The sequence below is a fragment of the Canis lupus genome, chromosome 4 (assembly GCF_048164855.1).
Source record: "Canis lupus baileyi chromosome 4, mCanLup2.hap1, whole genome shotgun sequence".
Lineage (NCBI taxonomy): Eukaryota > Metazoa > Chordata > Mammalia > Carnivora > Canidae > Canis > Canis lupus.
The window spans coordinates 38178443-38196614 of record NC_132841.1 but is presented as its reverse complement, the minus strand read 5'-3'; the positions used below and the strand labels follow the sequence as shown (position 1 = coordinate 38196614).

General features: G+C 43.2%; 1 protein-coding gene and 1 long non-coding RNA gene across 9 annotated transcripts in view; one reads left to right on the top strand and one right to left on the bottom strand.

Moving 5' to 3' along the window:
• SFXN1 (sideroflexin 1) overlaps nt 1–9226 on the top strand; it is a 40587-nt gene extending 31361 nt beyond the window's left edge. For 2 of the 8 annotated variants that reach the window (XM_072824095.1, XM_072824096.1), the window contains exons 9-12: nt 857–929; nt 1829–1878; nt 2211–2258; nt 6624–9226. In XM_072824095.1, coding sequence (XP_072680196.1) covers nt 857–929; nt 1829–1878; nt 2211–2258; nt 6624–6653 — 201 coding nt within the window. In that variant the 3' untranslated portion in view covers nt 6654–9226. Of the gene's footprint in view, nt 1–856; nt 930–1391; nt 1623–1828; nt 1879–2210; nt 2259–6623 lie in introns of those variants that run through there. The other 6 variants (XM_072824093.1, XM_072824094.1, XR_012029749.1 and 3 more) reach the window with 5 other exon arrangements.
• LOC140632235 (uncharacterized) lies at nt 7518–17760 on the bottom strand. The gene is made up of 2 exons (XR_012029750.1): nt 17473–17760; nt 7518–9755 (listed from the first exon to the last, which is right to left on the bottom strand). It is a non-coding gene; the product is annotated as an uncharacterized lncRNA (long non-coding RNA).
• Between the last annotated feature and the right edge of the window lie 412 nt (nt 17761–18172).

Genomic DNA, 18172 nt, shown 5'->3' with positions numbered 1-18172 from the left:
CAAGAGCACAAGGAACAAGGAAAGAATTAAGAGTGACAGATAAGTTCTTACCTTGATCATGGACCATGGAGATGGCTTCACAGCTGAATACATATATAAAAACTCACGCTGTACACATCAAATATGTGTGCAGTTTACTGTCAGTAAAGTTATTAGAAAAAAATCATGGCAAAAGGAAGACTTTAGTCATAGTAAACTTTTTGAGCTTTTACCTCATTAAATTTAGATCTTTTTAACTTAGATTACTGTCTTTAATTCATTGGAACTTTTATTTACAATTTCCTCTGTTTGCACAATTCTAAGTTTGTGAGTATGTAGGGGAAGATCAGACAACCACAGCTCACTCACTGAGTCTCAGGCTAAGTGGTATTTAAGAAGTAGGGATGAATTAAGTGGATGGGGTGCCAGAGAGGAGTCGGGAGATGGGATGACGTCCAGCTTACGTTAAGTCAGAATTCTCTAGGATCCTTGTTGTTACTGAGAGCCTTTCCATCGAAACTATTGGCCTCGTTTTCTCTCGTACACATCCTTCTTTGAGATTACTTGCAGCTGTTCCCTGGGATAACAGGTGAACCCTGTTTGCTTTAGACAAGAGTCCACTTGAAATAAGAAGGCTACCCTCAGGGGCTCAAGTTCATCCTCTACAAAATCTCCTTCAGTACTTAGTTGGCTTTCCCATCATCCACGGCAGATGTCACATGTCGGAGAGGTGCCAGGACAAAGATTTACATCTCCTTATGAAAATCCACCATCATCACGTGAAGCCAGTTGGCCAAAATACAATATGATTTTTTCTTGCTGTCCTTTGAGGGGTGGGTCTGTCCCCTCTTGATGATGTTTCTCCCTTCCTCTCTAGTATATGCCTCTCTCCCCTCATGTTAACCTGTGTGACGTACCTTTTCGCCAGAGGAGTCTTCTCAGGGACCAGGGTACGCCTCTCATGCAAGCTTCTTTGGGATCATGATATTTTAACAGCTTGAGTTGACTCTGCACTAAGTTGGCTGATTTCATAACAACCAGTTCATAACTCAGATACCACTGTTTCAGGGGCCTTGTTTCTAGAACCATCTATCCCAACATTCTCCATATTGCATGTTTTGGTACCACTCCTTTTGAAAACTAAAAATCTAACAATGCTTATTCTCCAAAAGACCAATCAACTCTTTCATTTCCATTTTTAAAAAAAGTGACAGGCAACATTTTTCTGTGCCAGCAATAGTTTTAGCCATATTGATAGCAACTAAAACCAAGAAAGGGAAGCTGCAGGGGAGGAGGGAAATGTTTTTGCTGGGTTTCTGCTACGCTTCTGGCAACGTCCTAGGTGCTTTACGAATGTTACCTGGCATATGTCCCACACACTTTAGGCAACTGCTGGGATCCTCGTTTTTCAGATAAGGAAACCAAAGCTTGGAGAGGTTGAGCTCTACCTGCCTCTGTCCCCACAGTCTGGAATGAGATGGCAGGGCAGAAAGTTGAGTTCAGGTTTGTCTGTCTTCAAGCCCTGGCACCGAGCTATACTGCCTCCTCAGCCAGGAGGTGAGTTACAACTAAATGGTAATGATTTCTCTACCTGTTTAGAGCCCTGCATCTCCAGACAGTATGTGTAAGAGACAAAAACTGAGAAGCCACTTGATCTTTGCATGTGCATTCGTTGACAGATCAAGGAGGCTATAGGAGTCAGGACTAACATGCTTGTTGCAGTGTGACCCCCAAATTTCACTAATCTGGATCTTGTAACATGAGAATTTCCTTCCTATTAAACAGTAAAAGAAATGATCTTTAAGAGCCTGTATAAAAAATAATCAAAATGATATATTTCTCAATACAGAGGTTCCCATGGATGAGCGCACCTATTCAAGTTGGATTAGTTGGCTTTTGGTAAGTGGGATTACTTTTATATAATTAATTTCTTTTTTTAAAGGTAAATAAACAGCATATGAAAGGTGAAGGAATGGGTGGATAGGGTTTTGAATGTGAGACTATCCCAGAACATCTGGAACGTATGGTTCCAACAATTAGATAGAGGTAAAGAAAAACCTTTTTAAAAATTACTTTGACAGTCCTTGGTAATAAAAGTATACAAACAGGACATTTTTTATAAGGAAATAAAATGCTTAAAAGAAAGGGGATTGTTAGAAAAGTAAAAAAGGAATCTGAAAGTCATCCATTTCAAAAGGCTCTGATTTGCTCTTTTCTTTTCTTTTTTCCAGTTTGGTATTTGCTACACCTCTCTGTTGTGCTTTGTTTCCTCAGAAAAGGTATGTACTTGCTGTTCTTTGGAATGATCACCAGGTTTCTTCATCCTAAAAACCAGTTGAAGATGCAGGTGCTGTTACTGTTTCATTTGTAGGGAAGTCAAGATTCAAAAAGATGAATGAAGCCAAGAGATGGAGGTGGAAAAATCAAACACACATCTGTTTAATTTCAAAACTCTCTTTATCCAGCTCCACCATGACATTTGAAAATGTTTTATTCTTTTGGAAGAGTCAGGTTAACTCTGGCACAGATTCACTTTTATAAAAAATTTGAAATGACCTGTTGTCATCCAATCCATTGGCAAATGCAGCTTGTAACACAGAAATATCAGAATTTAAGATCCGCCCCAGGGATAGTAGTTATACACTTACTCTCAGTGCTTGGTTTATTTGCTGTCCTTCTTCCTATATAGTTTTTTGCCTGCCAATCCTTACTGTGTATTTCTATCATAAGCCACCCTTAAATCCCGCTTTTGATGGAAGAATGGGATCGATGGGCATTAAATCAGCATGGGATAATTCTGGGTCTCCAGCCTCTTCCTGATCTGACATGAAAGCACCAAGAGCAGCATTTTGTTTTGCTTTTGTTGAAGGGTTCCCAGGGTCCTGCCTTGGTCATACCCCCATGTGCCAACAGGCCCCAAACATATGGTCCGTAAGGCCTAGGGTTTCAACGGACAATGAAGTGTGTTGGAACTAACTTTATTAGGTCCGCTCCACCTGACAGAGAACTCCACCTTTTATCTGCTCTTTTTTTTTTTTTTTTATCTGCTCTTTCACTTCAGTCTTTGACTCCTACTGGTCTTAAATAGGGCATTGAATCTCAAGAAGAGGAAGCCTCGGATCCCCTTGCTGCCTAAAGCCATACCCCTCTGGGAGGGGGCAGGGCCTTTGCAACCTATTCTCTAAACCCAATACAGACATGTTTCCTCAAATCCAAAAAGGAGGAATTATACTTATTTACTTGTTCAAACCCCATAATCTCAGGCCTTAACATAAGAAAAACTTATTTCTCTAGTATATAACAGTATCCAATAGTTGACCTTTTACTCAGTGACTTAGAAAAAGTGTATGTGAAATGTTGAGAACACCTAATACAAGGTAAGCCCTTAATAAATATAGCTGTTATAATTTTGAGATTAAAGGATTTGAAAATCCATAAAGGAGCTTCCTACATAGGCCTCGGTTTAAGTGAAGTTTATTCCTGATTTCTTGCTTATACATATGTTTATTTTTCTTTTTGTTTCTTATTCATCAGTTGCATCAAATAGAATTACTCTTAATCCTTGGTTCATTACACGCTGTCCTTTTTGGTCCAAGAATGACCCTACTTTGTTTACTTTAATGATACCATGAACATCCATGAACCCACTGCCCATTCATGAATAAAAATTCTATGTTTTTGTAGGTTCTACCCAGCCCATACCCCTCCCTCCTGCAGATTTAACCATTATGCTGAGTTTTATATTTATCGTACAATTTCATTTAAAATTTTATTTATTTATTTATTTATTTATTTATTTATTTAAAGATTGTATTTATTTATTCATGAGAGACAGAGAGAGAGAAGCAGAGACATAGGCAGAGGGAGAAGCAGGCTCCACGCAGGAAGCCCGATGCAGGACTTGATCCCGGAACTCCAGGATCATGCCCTGAGTTGAAGGCAGGTGCTTAACCACTGAGCCACCCAGGGGTCCCATATATATATTGTATATATATATGTTATATATGTTACATATATATATTTATTTCTCATGTAGTTTAGTTTTGCCTCCTTGGGAACTTTTTAGGCAGTGGGGTCCTACCATATATAATCTTCTTCTACTCGTTCTTTTTTATTCAATATCACGTAGCTAAGATTCATCCATGTTACTGTATGCAAGCTAGGTTCATTCACTGTTTACTGCTGTATAATAGTCCGTTGTACAAATATGCCACAATCCTCCATTCTCCTGCACACATGGGAAATAATAAAAAATTCTCCTTAACAGAATTTGTGGGAATCAGCAAAAGTGTTGCTTTGAGAGACATTTATAGCTTTAAATATTAGAAAGGAAGAATGGCTGAAAATCAGTGCACTAAATGTCCGACTTAAGGTCAAAAAGTAACAAAAAGAATAAATTGCAGAGAAAGAGAAAGGAAGGACATAAGACCAGAAATAAGAAAACATAGAAGATCCAGGAAGTCAAAAGTTGGTTCTTTGAAAATAGTAACAAATAGTAACAAAATCATCTTGTGATGTCAGTCACAACAAAAGAAACAATATTATGAATGAAAAAAAGGTGTAACTACAGATACAGCAGAGTTAAAAAGAGAAGTGAGTATTATCAGCATCATTATTCCAGTAGATTTGAAAAGAGGCAATGGGGGCACCTGGGTGGCTCAGTGGTTGAGCATCTGCCTTTGGCTCAGGTCATGATCCTGGGGTTCTGGAATCAAGTCCCGCATTGGGCTCCTGGGAAGAGCCTGCTTCTCTCTCTGCCAGTGTCTCTGCCTCTCTCTCTGTGTCTCTCATGAATAAATAAATAAAATCTTAAAAAAAAAAAAACAAAAAAAAAACAGCCAAATGGACAAATTCCTGGAAAAATATTAACAATGCTGAAAAATTAAAAAGTCTGAATTGGCATATCATTAAGGAAGTTGAAGTATTATTTAAACTTATATTTGGGGCACCCCGGGTGGCTCGGTGGTTTAGCGCTGCCTTTGGCCCAAGGTGTGATCCTGGAGACCTGGGATTGAGTCCCACGTCGGGCTTCCTCCATGGAGCCTGCTTCTCCCTCTGCCTGTGTCTCTGCCCCTATTTCTCTCTCCTCTGTGTATTCTCATGAATAAATAAATAAAATATTTAAAAAAAATAAACATATTTGTACAAAGCAAACACAAGAACCAGGTGGTTTTACAGGTGGAGTTTACTCAACTGTCAGGAAACAGATTACTCCAGTTTTTAAAGAAACTCTCCCAGAAGATTTTAAAAAAAGAGAAAGAGTGTCTCTCCATCATCCAGGAAGGTTTGAATAACTGTAATTCCAAAATCAGAGTTGGTCTTTATAATATATTTAGTAATTATGAGTACTTCTAGATCAATGGAAAAATAGGACCAAGACGGAATATAAGGTGTTGTTTAGAAGCATGGCTTTTGAGTCGAGAAAGCATGGCTTTTGATTTCAAATCTCAGGTGTCCTTCCAGTTTCCTTATCTATAAAACTAGGATAATAGCTGACTTTCAGGGTTCTCATGAGGATGAAAATGCATAATATCTGGCCCAAGAAACGATCAGTGTGTCATAGCATCATCATTATCTTTGGCATTATTTTAATACTACCCTTCATCCCACTATGTAGAACATAACCATGGTGATACTTTTTTTTTCTTTTTTAAAAAAATTTTATTTATTTATTCATGAGAGAAACACACAGAGAAGCAGAGACACAGGCAGAGAAAGAGAAACAGGCTCCTTGCAGGGAGCCCGATGTGGGACTCAATCCCAGGACCCCAGGATCATACCCTGGCCCGAAGGCAGACGCTCAACCACTAAGCCATCCAGGCATCCCGATACTTGTTTTTTATATATTCACAATTTTTCTTTTATTTTTTACATATGTTTATAAGTCTGTATCCTATTTTTAACTTCATATTTTCTCACATCTCAACTATATTACAGACCAATTCTTTTTAAAAGACTAATTACATATGAAAATGTTACCAGGTTTTCTGGTAGTAAACAATATTTCTTCATACTTTTATATAAGTGTGTATCTATAACAAAAAAGCAAGCTTAAAAATATATAACAAGTACTTTTTTTAAATGCATAAAGCAAAGACTATAACAGGTCATCTGTCAGTGTTGTATCACTAGGAGTATTGGATTTTTCTTGTACAGTTTAGTATTTTCTAAAAGGTTTGCAATAAGCATATATTGCAATAAGCATTGTATGATACAATGGAGAAAAACATATTAGTGCAAGTGCATTTTTAGTGTTAAAAATTCCGCTAAATACATGTGTCTTTTTTGTTAATGGTGAATGTTTATATTGTTTTCCTTGGGGAAGCAGCAGTATTATTTCCTAACACCAGTAGGGTCTGAGAGTGTCCTTGCTTGCCTTCTTCCCAGCGATGAACAGTTTTTAAGCTTTTAATAATTGTTGAGTTCTTAAGGTGCATTTCTTTGATTATCAGCAACAGTGAATTATCTAAAAGGAACTGAGCACTCATTTTGAAGGCACAGAAAGTATTTTTCAAACAGGACTCTGTCTTAGAATCTCAGTCATGATTGGAGGTGGGTGGGGGGTAGTCCCTTCTCTGCTGTGTCCAGATTCTAGTTCCCTGCTCTGCCCATGTAATAATCTTATCATTTCTCCCTTATCCCAGTTCCATGTCTGTGACGAGCTTGGAGGCTGAATTGCAAGCCAAGATCCAAGAGACCTATCCTGAATTACGACGCGTATACTTTAACAAAGGATTGTAAAGTAGCAGAAGAAACTCTACAGCTTATCATGTCCACTGCAAATCTGGTGAGGAAAAGCCTGTTCGACCTGGGTTCTCCCAGTTACAGAAAGCTTTTAAAGATCCACATTAGCCTTTTAGAGTCAAGCTGCTACTTACAGCACAGCCCCTGGTATGCTATGGGCCAGGCACCCGACACCTGTTTTGGCTCCCTTATATTTGAATCACGATGTGATTTACAGAAATACCCTTCCTATAGCTTTTATAGTAATTGTTTTTCAAAGATAATATACCAGCCCTCACCCAGAGTTTTAAAAAGCACTGCTAGGCATAAAGTAGATGTTTAGTATACAGTCAATAAATATGTCTTGATTATCAGTGAGTGAAAAGGAAATCTGTATGAAATATTGGATTGTTATCCTGTTCTTGTTTTGAATCACTCAGCAATGATTGGGAAAAACACAAAAGCTCTTGAAGCTAAGCTATAAGAAATTATTGTAAATATTAAGGACATTTGCTTCCATTTTGGGCAGTAGGCAACCCAAAGTAGATGATAAGTCTTTTGAATTTATAAGATAAAAGCTCCTCCATCTACTTCCTGAAAGTCACAATAATAATAGACAGGTGTGATGAGCTATTCCTGCTGTCAACAACTGTATGCATTCATATTGCTGGTAGATTTCTTTGGTTGACTTTTAAGCTTATTGTTTTACATTCTTAGGAAGTTAATCTTACCTTGCATTTGTTGACTTTATATTCAATTATTTACATCAAATAATCAAATAACTGAAATGTACAAATGTCAAATTTTGGAAGTAATATTCAGTACCAATGCCGTATGACTGGATCGAATCTGGTTTGTTTGATTTTTTTAGAAATGAGAGCACAGTTCCAGCCAGCTACCTGTCTTTTCTCATCATTCTAATAGATCTCTGGCTTTCAGAAAGAAAAGGAAATAATGTGTACGTGAATCAGTGACTGATGAATTTTACTTGAATATTGTGTATTACATTCCACCCTGTTTAAAAATAAGGAATCCATGGACCACTGTTTACATCGTCTGTAGTAACTTCACATATTTTTAATGTAACAGATTATGGTTTCAAATTCGAAGATGTTCAAGGTATATGCTAGGTGATTGTTCTGTTGAGTGAAGACCACTCAGTTCAATTGTTAATTCAGAGACTTATAAGTGAAAAAAAATGTAGTAGCTAGTTTTGACAGATTTTTCCAGATAATGTGACCAGACTGAATTTCCTCATAAAGAAAAAATGGTGTGCCTTGTGTCCGTGTTTCTCTTTTCTCTGAAAGGATTAATGGATCTGAAGCTTGGGACCACTCTGAGTCTTCCTTTGTGCCACCAGAATTTTCTCATTTAGATTTTCTGTCTTAAACCATTTGAGGCAAAATAGCTTCCCCATGACAGTCTTGCCTTGGATGTATTTTGTTGCCATAGATGCTTCTCTTTAAAAAAGTGGTAAGAGACTGAAATTCAAGTCAGATCTCCATGAGGTGCTGAAAGGGTGCTATTAATGTGAAAATGAAGCACTTGAGCCCCCCCACCACACTCCTGCCCCAGCTAATCTCAGAATTCTTACCACCTCACCCTCTCATTAACTGGTAGCTGCATCTTAGAATCTTTACCTTCATTGAGAAATTAATTAGCAACTGGCTTGAAGATTGATGAACTAATTGAAATTTTATATGTACGAGGAAGGGATAATGAATATGGAGATATGTCTTTTTAAACATTATTTATTGAAGCTTCCAACTCTTGCTGCTTTTATATAGAAATATTAACTGTATTGTTTAATCATGATTTATAAAAAGGAACAAATGAACCAAGATTGGCAGTCTTGCCGATCTCTTAGAAATACCATTTTTGGAGAAAAGTCCACAGGAAGTGCTTATAAGGGTAGTTATTCATATTTCTATTAACATTATAAAGAATTACAATTGTGCGTGTTTACTGACTGGCAGTTTTTATTTCAGTATTAGCACAGTGTCTCGCCAGTGTTGGAATCAATGTATTATTTCAGTTCAACTGGATGAAATGTTAATAAACTCAGAATGAAAATAAATTCTCTCTTTTATTTGTATGTAAAGGGTAATTCAGTTTTTGTCACAGTCGATGGTATCTTTCATTCAGACTTAATATCTGGGTACCATCATAACTCCTAACGAATGATAGTTTTGTATTATGCCTTCAGCAGGAAGCAGTTTCCTGTTCGTGGCTACCAGTCTTCCACCTTCGTGAACACCATATGTGCAGAGCACACACCCCCTCACAGCCCCACACAGTGTAATTCCAGGAATGTTTATTATGAGCACAGGGGGAAGTGTGACTCTGCTTTTGGTCCTGATAACGAACACCGCTGCACATGGTGGTGAGGTAAATTTGCTCTCATATTGTTTGTCCGATTCTACTGTGGAACTAGCATTTGACATAGTTCATGGAGAAAAATCTCAATTAACTCAAGATTGGAGAGTGCCTTATTACCAGACTTAATAAAGGATGAGCATTTTAACCTTCTTGTCCATGTCGCTGCATCTGTTTTGTGACTGTAACTTGTCAAGTTACAAATGAGTTAACCGTATTCCAGGGCTTGGGTCTAGCAGTCAGACAGAGCTGGTATAATCTTGGTTGTACTCACTTTTAAAATATATGTTTGGGCGACTGACATTCCCCGTGACCTTCAGTTTTGTCTGCTTTGGTTTGGGAGAAAGTAATCAAATGTACCTCATAGAGTCGTTATAAAGATGAAAAAGAATCCCTGTACAGCAGTTAGCATATTGCCCGGCACAGAGTAAACACTCAGTGAATGGTTGCCCAGCATATATTTTATGTGTTCCAGACATACTGGTTGTACATTTTAAGAACACCAGTTTAGGGGCACCTGGGTGGCTCAGTGGTTGAACATATGCCTTCAGCTCATGTTGTGATCCTGGGGTCCTGGGATCAAGTCCCACGTCGGACTCCCTGCATGGAGCCTGCTTCTCCTTCTGCCTGTGTCTCTGCCTCTCTCTGTGTGTCTCTCATGAATAAAGAAATAAAATCTTTAAAAAAAAAACAAACACCAGTTTATCAGTGTTAATGGTAAGATTTAGAACCCCAGCAACTTCCCCAGAGATAACCCACAACCTAATTAAAAATAACAGATTAAAATGGTTAAATGGAGACACTCGAATCACTCCTGTTTAAAATGTCTAACAATTAAGATTTTGCCTAAGTGAGACAGAGGTAGGAAAAGTCTTTGCTCACAGATGAGACAACTAGGGCTTCCAGTGGTGAAGTACAAGCTCAAGGCTACTCCCTGTCACTTGAAAACTTCAGTGGGAACCAAGCTCTGACACCCAGACCTTCAGCCCTCTCCAAAAATGTGAACAGCTGGAATACTCAAATGAAATTAGTTTTTCCTTAGTGTATGCAGAATTTCACAGAAAGCTGAAGAGAAGTAAGGTTATGCTTAGTAGTGATGAATATAAAGTATCATTTAAAACCTAGATACTCCAAGTGTGGTCCACAGACCAGAACATCCAAATTTGTTAGAAATGCAAGTCCTTGGGCCCCACCCCCAGACCTACCGAACCAGAACCCACAGGATAGCCGGCGCCCTGGGGAGCCCTTTGGACATCACAGTGTGAGCAATTCTGGCTGTAGCTATGTCCGGATGGTCCCAGAGGTCTGAGTATCACTGAGCGCATTTCAAAAGATCAATTTAACAATTTTCTGTGAATTCGCATATTTTGCCCCGACCAGATTCGGAGAAAGTATCAAGGCTCAGTGTTGACACACTGAGGGACACAGTATCAAGAAGCTTACAAGGGCAGGGATGTCTTATGTCCTCTGATCTATCTCCAGCACCTAGAACAGTTGGTACCAGCCAAAGGGCCACATGATCACTGAGATCACACTAGACTCTTTCCAGGAGTCTCAAAGAGCATCTTCCCATTTCCTTGTAGAAAAGAACCTATTTTGTGTCACAAAGAGGAGGTCTTCACAGGATGTGAAAAGAACAGGGAATATGAGAATTTCTGGGAATGGAGCCCGAAATGAACATCATCCCTGGACATAGAGGGGATGGCTTTCAGCTGCCAAGCTGCAACCGTTGTTACAGAGGCACGCCCTTGTCACCCCCTTGCCACTGTCCCTAAAGCTTTAGGAGCAGAAAGAGCACTTGGGGCAATTTATTTTTTTTTAAGAAATTTATTTTATTTTATTTTTATTTATCTATGATAGTCACAGAGAGAGAGAGAGAGAGAGAGGCAGAGACACAGGCAGAGGGAGAAGCAGGCTCCATGCACCGGGAGCCCGATGTGGGATTCGATCCTGGGTCTCCAGGATCGCGCCCTGGGCCAAAGGCAGGCGCCAAACCACTGCGCCACCACTTGGGGCAATTTAATCCTCAAGAAGCCTGTCATATCCCCATCTCTGAATCTCTGAAAAGGGAAGGAATTTGAGGCTCAGCAAAGTGCACTAACTTGTGTCACACAGTGGCCCAACCACCATCTCAATCCAGACCTGTCAAACTCAGCTATTTCCCCACTGTATTTCACAGATCCGAAGTGGCCAGACTTTTTTTTTTTTTTTTTTTTGCATACATCACTCCTTCTCATCCCAAGGGTTTCCTCTCCATTCAAAGGTGGGAGAACAGACTTGAAGACATGGAATCACTTGCCACAAACCTAACTTGGTTCATTCAAAGGACTATGGAAGATGACTCTCATTCCCACATACACACCCACACACATAAGGTAGGTCAGCGAGGTCATTTCCATCCAGATAAGAGTCCCAGGTTAAAGTAAGAGTGAGAACCAGTGGCTCTCAAAATGTAGCCCCCAGACCAGCAGCAGCAGCATCACTGGAAACTAGAAATGTATGTTCTCGGGCCCTTTCCGTAAGCGCTGAATCAGAAGCTCGGTGAGGGGGGTGCTAGGGGAAAGCCCAGACAGTTCTTAGCAAGCCCTCTGAGTGATTCTGATACAGACTGGGTGGCTCTTCTGATGACTGCTGCAGTTGAATTCAGCTCCATTCCATGAATTGAGCAGGCAAAGCAATGTCAACCTCAGCCTCCTCATCTGGAGAATGAAAATAACCCTCCTTCCCACACTGGGTACCCGTGAGGATCCAGGGAGTATTAATAAATAGCACCTAGCCTGGTGCCCGGCACAGTGCACGTTGACTCAGCACATTGTAGCTTAACTTCAAATGTGTGATCCCCAGGGCTGAAAGTTTGGCAACACTGTTGGTGATCTCGCTGGGAAACAGGCACTCTCATGACTGCGGGTGGGTGTGCAAGTTGCTGTGATTTCTCCGCAAGACAGTTTGGCAGTATCTATCAAAACTTACAAAAGCACATGCCCCCTCTTAAGCAAATCCGCTTCTAAGAATTAATCCCACAGACGAACACAGTCGGGTTCATGGAAGGCCTGGCTACTCCCATGGGAGCCATATGGAGGCAATGTGTCAGGCAGGAGTTGGAAGAAGGGGGAGGTTGGAGGGTGTTTCCAAAGAAATTGCTAAGCAGGAAAAAAAGAAAGTATACTCTACTGTGGGGTAGTCTAAAATACAAGAATATATTTTCCCTTGGGAACTCTTTAAAAAAAAAAAAAGATTTTGTTTATTCACTTGACAGAACACAAGCAGGGGGAGCGGTTGAAGCAGAGTCCCTGCTGAGCGGGAAGCCTGATGTGGGGCTCGATCCCAGGACCTTGGGATCATGACCCAAGCAGAAGGCAGCCGCTTAACTGAGTCACTCTGCCCCCCACCTTGGGGACTTTTTCTTTTTTTTAAGGTTATTTACAGAGAGACAGACAGACAGAGGGAGAAGCAGGCTCCATGCAGGGGGCCTGATGCAGGACTCAATCCCAGGTCTCCAGGATCACGCTCTGGGCTGAAGGTAGCGCTAAACTGCTAAGCCACAGGCGCTGCCCACCCCCTTGGGGACTTTACAGTTTTTTTCTGATTTGGATTCTTGTGAGATAGATAGATTCATAGCAGCCGATTGTCACAAGTATAAATAAGTTGAGAAGAAAGGCTATCTCTGGATGGTGGGATTATAAGGGATTTTTACATTTTTATGCTTTTCTGATTTTTTCAGCCTTCTGTTTCAGAACTCAGGACATATTAAATAGTATTTTTCAAACCTCTGTGTATGATAATCCCAATTTTCTAATAAATGCACTGATATGTATAAAAGATGTATTAAAAAAAAAAAAGATGTATTAGAGGGCAGCCCCGGTGGCTCAGCAGTTTGGCACCGCCTGCAGCCCAGGGCGTGATCCTGGAGACCTGGGTTCAAATCCCACGTCGGGCTCCCTGCATGGAGCCTGCTTCTCCCTCTGCCTGTGTCTCTGCCTCTCTCTCTCTCTCATGAATAAATAAATAAAATCTTAAAAAAAAATAAAAAAGATGTATTAGAAGGATACCAAAATGGTTAACAGTTGTCTCTGGGTTTAGATGTAACCTGTATTTTGTTTACAGTTTCCTGTGTCTCAGATTTTCTGGAATGCGTCTGTATTCATTTTATAATCAGAAAAACATCAAGTTCAGGCTGTAGAGTAGTAATGCAGTAGCTCGATCTGCCTCACGGGATCATTGCCAGCCCCAAGCAGGCTAGGCTCCCCGGGGTCCTGAGCTCCCGTGGGGAGGGAGCGGGGGTGCTGAGAGGCGCCGCTAGGGTGCAGCATTGCCTGCAAGATCGAGCGCTGAGCCTCCCGTCACCCCCAGCCTACCGCAGGCGTCCCGGGGCAGCCCAGGGCAGGCAGCCGGAGATCAGGGAGACCGTGGATCTCTGCATTTCCGAGACCACCTCAGGAAGAGTGTAGAAAAACCTGGGGGAAGGACGATCTCTCCAGCTGCTGGACAGATAGCCTGCTTTGGCACCCAACAGGCAGGAATGGATTCAGCCATTGAAACACCTGACCCCGGCGGGCGGGGTGGAGCAAAAAGCAAAACAATGAGTGACCCAGTCCATACCCTCAAGGCCATAAGGACTGTGACACAGCCGGTGACCCCAGGATGATGAACCCTGAACCCAGCTGGGGGAGGCGAGCTGGAAATCAAGGAGGACTTTAGGGAGCGGCACATCAGCAAGAGGAGTAGGAAGTACTGAAGGGGAGGGGAGAGAGGGCAGGAAGAAACCAGTGCTTCTGGTTGGAAGGAACAGTCAGGGGAGGACCTGGAGACCCGAGAAAGTGTGGCTAAGTATTGTGTGCAAGGGAGGGAGCTTTCAGAAAGATGCCCCCAGGTGTCGGGGGCCAGGTGTTCAGTGCCCAGAGAAGGAGCACGTGGTCTTCAACCTGAAGCCCCGGCTCGTTCCAAAGGGTTCTGTGCAGGGCAGGAGGAGTAGTCAAATCCTAGCTCTGCCACGTACTATTTCCATGATAATGCGAAAAGCCAGTTCCCCTCTCTGAGCCTCAGTTTTCTCATCTGTAAAATGGAGATAGTAAAATCCACTTTATGGTCTTGTGAAGCTTAAAAGGGGTAGGTGGAGAACCCGAAGTCATGACTTTCCTTCCCTGTCTTTTTACTTTACTGCTATTTGGGGGGGCAGCCCGGGTGGCTCAGCAGTTTAGCGACGCCTTTCACCCAGGGTGTGATCCTGGAGTCCCGGGATCGAGTCCCACATTGGGCTCCCTGCATGGAGCCTGCTTCTCCCTCTGCCTGTGTCTCTGCCTCTCTCTCTCTCTCTCATGAATAAATAAGTAAAATCTTTAAAAAAAAATTTTTTTAAATACTGCTATTTGGGCAATAGTATTCAAATGGAAAAATCAGACAAACAGGCCATTCCTAGTTTGTCCATGGTGTCAGCTTGGCAAACATTAGTAGTCCAGGGGAGTCATCCCGGCTAGCTTCTAGGGGCCAGGAAATCATTTTATCATGTGTGATTGCAATCAAGAACATGTTCTGCCCTCGGTCCCATTTATAATGAAAACTTATTTTAATCATGTGCAATCTCCAGGAAAGATGGTAACACAAGGAACAGTTTAAAAAAAAATAATAAAAAGCTAAAAAGCTTATCTCTATAAGACCGTCTACTCTATTGAAATGTTAAAGGACACAACCTCCTAACACAGACTGAATACTAAATGTGGCTTTAGAATGCAGGGGTGAGGCGCCAGGACCCCATCACCACCACCACTCCACCATCCCACCCCCCCGCCCAGAGCCTTGTCAGGACAACGTTGTGGGGTGAGTGCAGATGCTGACAGAGGCAGGAAGCACAGAAGCACAGCAGATGACGTCTTCCTCTGGCCAGGGCTCCTCACCAGAAGAATGAGTCCCACTGATATCTATTGATAATCAATTGATAATACCCTAATGAAGAGAAAGAGAAGCTGGAACCAGATCCCACTTCCCGGGTGAACTTCCAGCTTTGCGAGGGCAAAATCTGGACAGTGGAGGAAAAAGGGCATCCCAAGCTGCTAGGTAGAGCCTGACAGTAAAAAGTAGAGGGAGGAAGAGGAGGCAGAGGATAGAAAAGTGTGGAGCATCTCTAAGTCACGAGTGGAGAGTGGGGAAAGAGGGTTTGGGGGGCAGGGGGCAGAGAGGGGCAGCTATGGGGAAATGCATCCTTAAAAGTCAGCTAGGTGTTAAGAGGGCATCCCATTTGAGTAGGGTTTCTCGCTCCTGATTTCACTCCAGAATCACCTGAAGAGCATTTCCCAATTCCTATTGCTCAGGCATCACCCAGACCAATTCCATCAGCACCTGGATGGCCTGGGGACTGGCATTTTAAGCTCCCCAAGTCATTGTGAGGTGCAACCAGGTATTGAGAACTGCTGTTCTGAAGATTGATGAATACTTTCAAATAATTTAATGATTTTGGGGGTGCTGGCTGGGTTTTTTAATGTACTACGGTGTATGAATATCCCACACTGAGCTAACACTATGGATACATGTTACCATCCAAATCCACTTAACCACCAGTGAGCTCCCATTTACAGAGACGGCTAACATTCATTGAGCAGTTATTTTGCCTTTCACCACCTCAATCTCACAACACCCTGTGAAACAACCACTTCACAGATGAAATTATGACTTTCAGGCACCAGCCCAAGAACAGCCAGCTGATACCCATGGCAGAGGCACACTGAGCTCAGGCATCTGGCTCTAGCCCTCTAGCTGGCCAGTACACCAGCTGCTCCTCCCATCCTGCCCAGGCCTACCCTCCCCTCAAGGCTGCCTTCCACCGGAGGGAGAGGACAAAACCAACCCCAAACACCTAGGATTCCATTCCTTCCAGGGGGAAGAAACCTGGAACAGCACCGAATGCAAACAGTAGATGGCCCCAACACCGCAACTTCCTAATTCTGGAGAGCAGGGCTCTAAATAGATTCCAGTAGAGATGGAGCTGGTGATTTGAAAAACGGTGAAGGGCCTCTGCCCCTGCCTTATGTATGGTTCATGCTAGCTAGTTGGCTGGGACACCTTGGTGCTCCTCCTTATGGTCTCTCATCTTCCAACAGGGTAGACTTGCTTCCTTGCATTGGCCTCAGAATGGTGTTCCAAGAGGAAAAAGTCCCAGTGCACAAGCATTTATGAAGCTTTTGTTTACACCGCATTTCTGGTATCCTGCTGGCCAAAGCAAGTCACTTGGCCAAGACCAGCATCAGCTGTGGAGGGGGCTTGGCACCTGCCCCCCCACGGGAGCAGTGGTAGAGGGTACAGAGTTGGATCCTCACTTAGCTGCTGGACCAGAGAGGTTAGAGAATGCACATAGATGGGGAGATGTCGAAGGGAGCAATTTGGATGACACCTGCATCTGCACTGGGGGAGCTGGAGCCCCAAGGCCACCCCTGTGTGTCCCCCAGTCCCCTGACTCTCTGAGGCTCAGCTCTAGACAGGATAGGACCTGAAGAAAAGCCACTGTGAGAGGAAGGAAGGTGGGTCCTGGGGAGAAGCCAGTCCCCATGGATGGGGCGGAGGCTCCGAAGGCTGGAGAGAGACCAGAAGAATGACCCTTTTTCTCAGGAAGCTGCAGACCAGCACCACTAGGAACCGGGTGTGCTTATGAGATCACCGGTGGCAGCCACGGGGTGTGTGCTCCCGGTTTTCCATCAGAAAACTTGCCTTTCAGTTACAAGAAGTGCATTTGGCTGTGGGCCTCCTGCCACGACAGCCCTGGGGACCCAGCTCTAGCTGAGGCGTGCTGTCCCCGGGACGTCCCTGCCGGTGACTAGGCATGGCAGGGGCACCCTGTCCAGCCCAGGTCTTCTAAAACTGATCTTTGCTCTACAACTTCCTGCTGCGCTGGCCACACGTCAGATCTGTACCCCCGCTGAAGGCTTTCCTAACTCCTGCCCTTACCTTCGTCTTTCATGGGCGTTGTGCCCAATGCACCCTTTGCTCTGCTACGATTATTGAGCATCATCATGCCTCAGCATTTATCACTGTGCTAAGCCATCTGTGTGCGTCGCCATTTATGAGGTAGGAACCGACACCGGCCCATTGTTGGGTTGAGCCAACAGAGGAGCAGAGAGCTTACATGGCTGGCCTGGAGGACCTCGGCCAGTGAGAGGCAGGGCCCGGCTTGGACGGAGACTTGGGGTCTGGGCCTCAGGAGGACAGAGCACTCAGCAGTGAATCATCATTCTCACTTCTCTGGCCTCTCACCAGGAGGTTTTCCAGACTTTCATTCCTTCCAGATTAAAAACAAAAAAACCCCCTACTTTCCTTCTTGGAATTTGTCTAATTTTGGAATGAAGTTTCCTGGTAATCTGGTCATACATTCATTATCAAGAGCTAAAATTAAAGGCTTCTCCTCAGTACCCTTGCATGAGCAGTGCCATGGTGGAGATTTGGACCTGATCACGGGAAGGAAAGCACTCCGTGCACGTGGAACCCAGGAAGGGCTCAGTTTCCCCACAGCTCAGCAGGTCCTCAAAGGCCAGAGACCTGATTTTGGTGGATGCCATAGGCTCGAGGAAGAGCGAGGTTTGCTGACCCCTCCTCGCACCAGAAATGTGCCCCCACGAATGACAGGAACAGTTTCCCGCAGGGTGCCCCCCTGGCTGCAGAGGCACAGGGTCAGTTGTCCCTCTCGTCCCAGGCAGGACCACCCAGTTGCCAGGAGAACGGTCTCTGTGACACAGTCAAGCCCCGTGTGCCTCCGGGGATATCATTAGCACACAATGGCAGCCTCTCCCCCAGGCCCACTAAACCTCAGGAGTGAGAACTCCTCTGAGTGAGAACGCCTGACTTCATCCGTACGCCTGACCTCTCCAGTCTAGATATTCTCTAGCCCACTACCAGCCCCAAGGAGGTAGTCTTCAAAATCTCCCAGAGATTTCTCACATCCAGTGAATGAAAGAGACATACCAGAGCAAAACTGAAAGGGAGCGGAATACGCCACCCCTCCAATGTGCCGTTTTGCACATTTTGAGCTGAAGGCAATCAAGACCCAGCAGACTCAGGAAAACTTTCACTTCTCCCTTAAGTGCCTGAAAGAATTTTTTTAAAGGATTTTTAT